The sequence below is a fragment of the Crocuta crocuta genome, unplaced genomic scaffold, assembly GCF_008692635.1.
Source record: "Crocuta crocuta isolate KB4526 unplaced genomic scaffold, BGI_CrCroc_1.0 scaffold440, whole genome shotgun sequence".
NCBI lineage: Eukaryota > Metazoa > Chordata > Mammalia > Carnivora > Hyaenidae > Crocuta > Crocuta crocuta.
Window position 1 is genome coordinate 147,649 of NW_027527457.1, and position 1,850 is coordinate 149,498.

Genomic DNA, 1,850 nt, shown 5'->3' on the forward strand with positions numbered 1-1,850 from the left:
TCGGGTCTTGGCAGGGAGCTGCAGAGACAAAGGAATGTTAGTGCTGCCAACCAGCATACCCACCTCTGAGGCCATCCGCCTCCTTGGCTTCTGCCCTGACCTTGCCCAGATTCCCATTTTCCTCTGAGGTCTTCACTGTACTGCTGTTCTCCACTTTGGTTTGAGATGGTGTCTGGGGCTTCGCCTCAGGAGACTGACCTAGAGATCAAAACAAATGAATGCTCTCATCTGAGGAATGTGCTCTCTGTTCTCCTCATCCCCATTCCACAAGAGCTCCACTGAGAGGCACGCTAGATGCAAAGGGGAGATTTGGAATATCCCTTCCTCGCCACCCCCACCCCGATGTAGTCTTCTCTAGGCCCCAGCAACATTGGCCAAGAAGGTTCTTGGCTCCTGGCTACCAAGAAGACCAAAAGACAGTTCCCCCAATGACCCACAATTTGAGACCTTCCATTCAGATGACCCTCAGAAGTCTGGTACCCCTGAAGCAGTGGAGGGGCTGAGGTGACATTCTAGAAACAAGAGTCTTCAGTCTCACTGAAGGCAGAACTTATGCCGACGCTTCCATCTCTCTGAAAACTAACCACAGCCCCCCACATGTCCCATCCCACCTGGGTGGGTGTCCATCCCCTCAAAAAACATCCTTTACAGGGTTCGAGTAGGCTCGAACTCTGAGGACCTTGAAACAAGGCTCCCCCTAGTACCGGCATGGTCCAGAAGCCGAAAGAGAATACAGTACCAGGAGTCTGGGCAAGGATGAGGTGAAAGCAAGAGAGGAGGGAGAGAGAGGCCAGGCCAGTGCTAAGAGTGTGCCCCCGCCTGGGACTCACTGTTCAGGAGGCTCTCGGGCCCGCTCTGGGTATCCAAGTTGGGTTGGTTCTGCTGGCTGTAGAAGCGCAGCAGACACTGTTGGTTGCAGAAATGACGGATCTGCCCACGCCAGTGGATGGTCTCCAGCAGCTTCCCCTGGCGCTTACAGGCGTGGCACCGGGCGGCCTGCGGGGTGTCAACAGGACGGTCAGAACTGCCTTCCTAAGATGGGCCGGGCCCTTTGCCCCGAGAGAGGCTGTGCTGCTCCCCTCGGAAGCTGGGCCAGCCGGAGCCCCCTCCCTGGAGATCGGTTCATACCCTGAGGCCAGTGCAACGGCCCATGCCCCTTGGTGCCCCATCCCTCCTTTCTGAGGCCCTGCCCCCCTTACCTTGCAGTACCACAGCAGGTACTTGCTCTTACAGTCCTCGCTGCAGAAGTCCCAGGTGCTGCCATCCAGCTGCTCGGTGACTCCACGCTGGCAGGTCTGGGAGCAGTAGGTACAAGTGATACAGCACAGCCCCAGCTTCTTGGTGAAGTCCTGTTTGTACAGCAGCACGCAGCCTGGGAAGAGGGCAAGAGGGGAGAGTCCAGAGACCCAGACATCACCATGGCCAGGAGGCCCAACCTTTCCAAGCAAGTCCACCTAAAACCTCCANGCCACACCGCAAGCCCTCCTCCCTTCCCCGCCACCCACTCTGGCTGGGAGGTTCAGGCCCTTCTGCACCTTTCCCTGCCTCCATACCTTCACTGCAGAAGCTCTTCTCCACCCCGCTGAACCGGAGTTTCTCATGCAGGAGCTTCTCCTGCCGGCAATGCTCGCACTGGGATACCACACCCCGGAGCCGCTTGAAGTCCTCACAGCAATCACGGCAGCAGAACTGGAACACCTGGTCCTGAGATGAGGGGCACAGGGTAGGGAGGACAGAGTGTGACATCCGGATCTGGCTAGAGCCAAGTGGAGGGAAGGCCCCCCTCAGACAGACAAGTCCAGTCTGTGTGGCAGGATGTCGGCAGGGGCGGGGGTCTTCCCTTCCAGTCC

The 1,850-nt window shown here is 58.0% G+C and overlaps 1 protein-coding gene across 1 annotated transcript in view; it reads right to left on the reverse strand.

The window, feature by feature from the left end:
- Positions 1 to 1,850, reverse strand: part of ZMYM3 (zinc finger MYM-type containing 3) — a 16,168-nt gene that overhangs the window by 7,481 nt on the left and 6,837 nt on the right. The window contains 5 exon segments of the mRNA XM_077763166.1: positions 1 to 18; positions 101 to 198; positions 831 to 996; positions 1,200 to 1,372; positions 1,554 to 1,752. The exon segment at positions 1 to 18 is cut by the window's left edge and continues 67 nt beyond it. Coding sequence (XP_077619292.1) covers positions 1 to 18; positions 101 to 198; positions 831 to 996; positions 1,200 to 1,372; positions 1,554 to 1,752 — 654 coding nt within the window.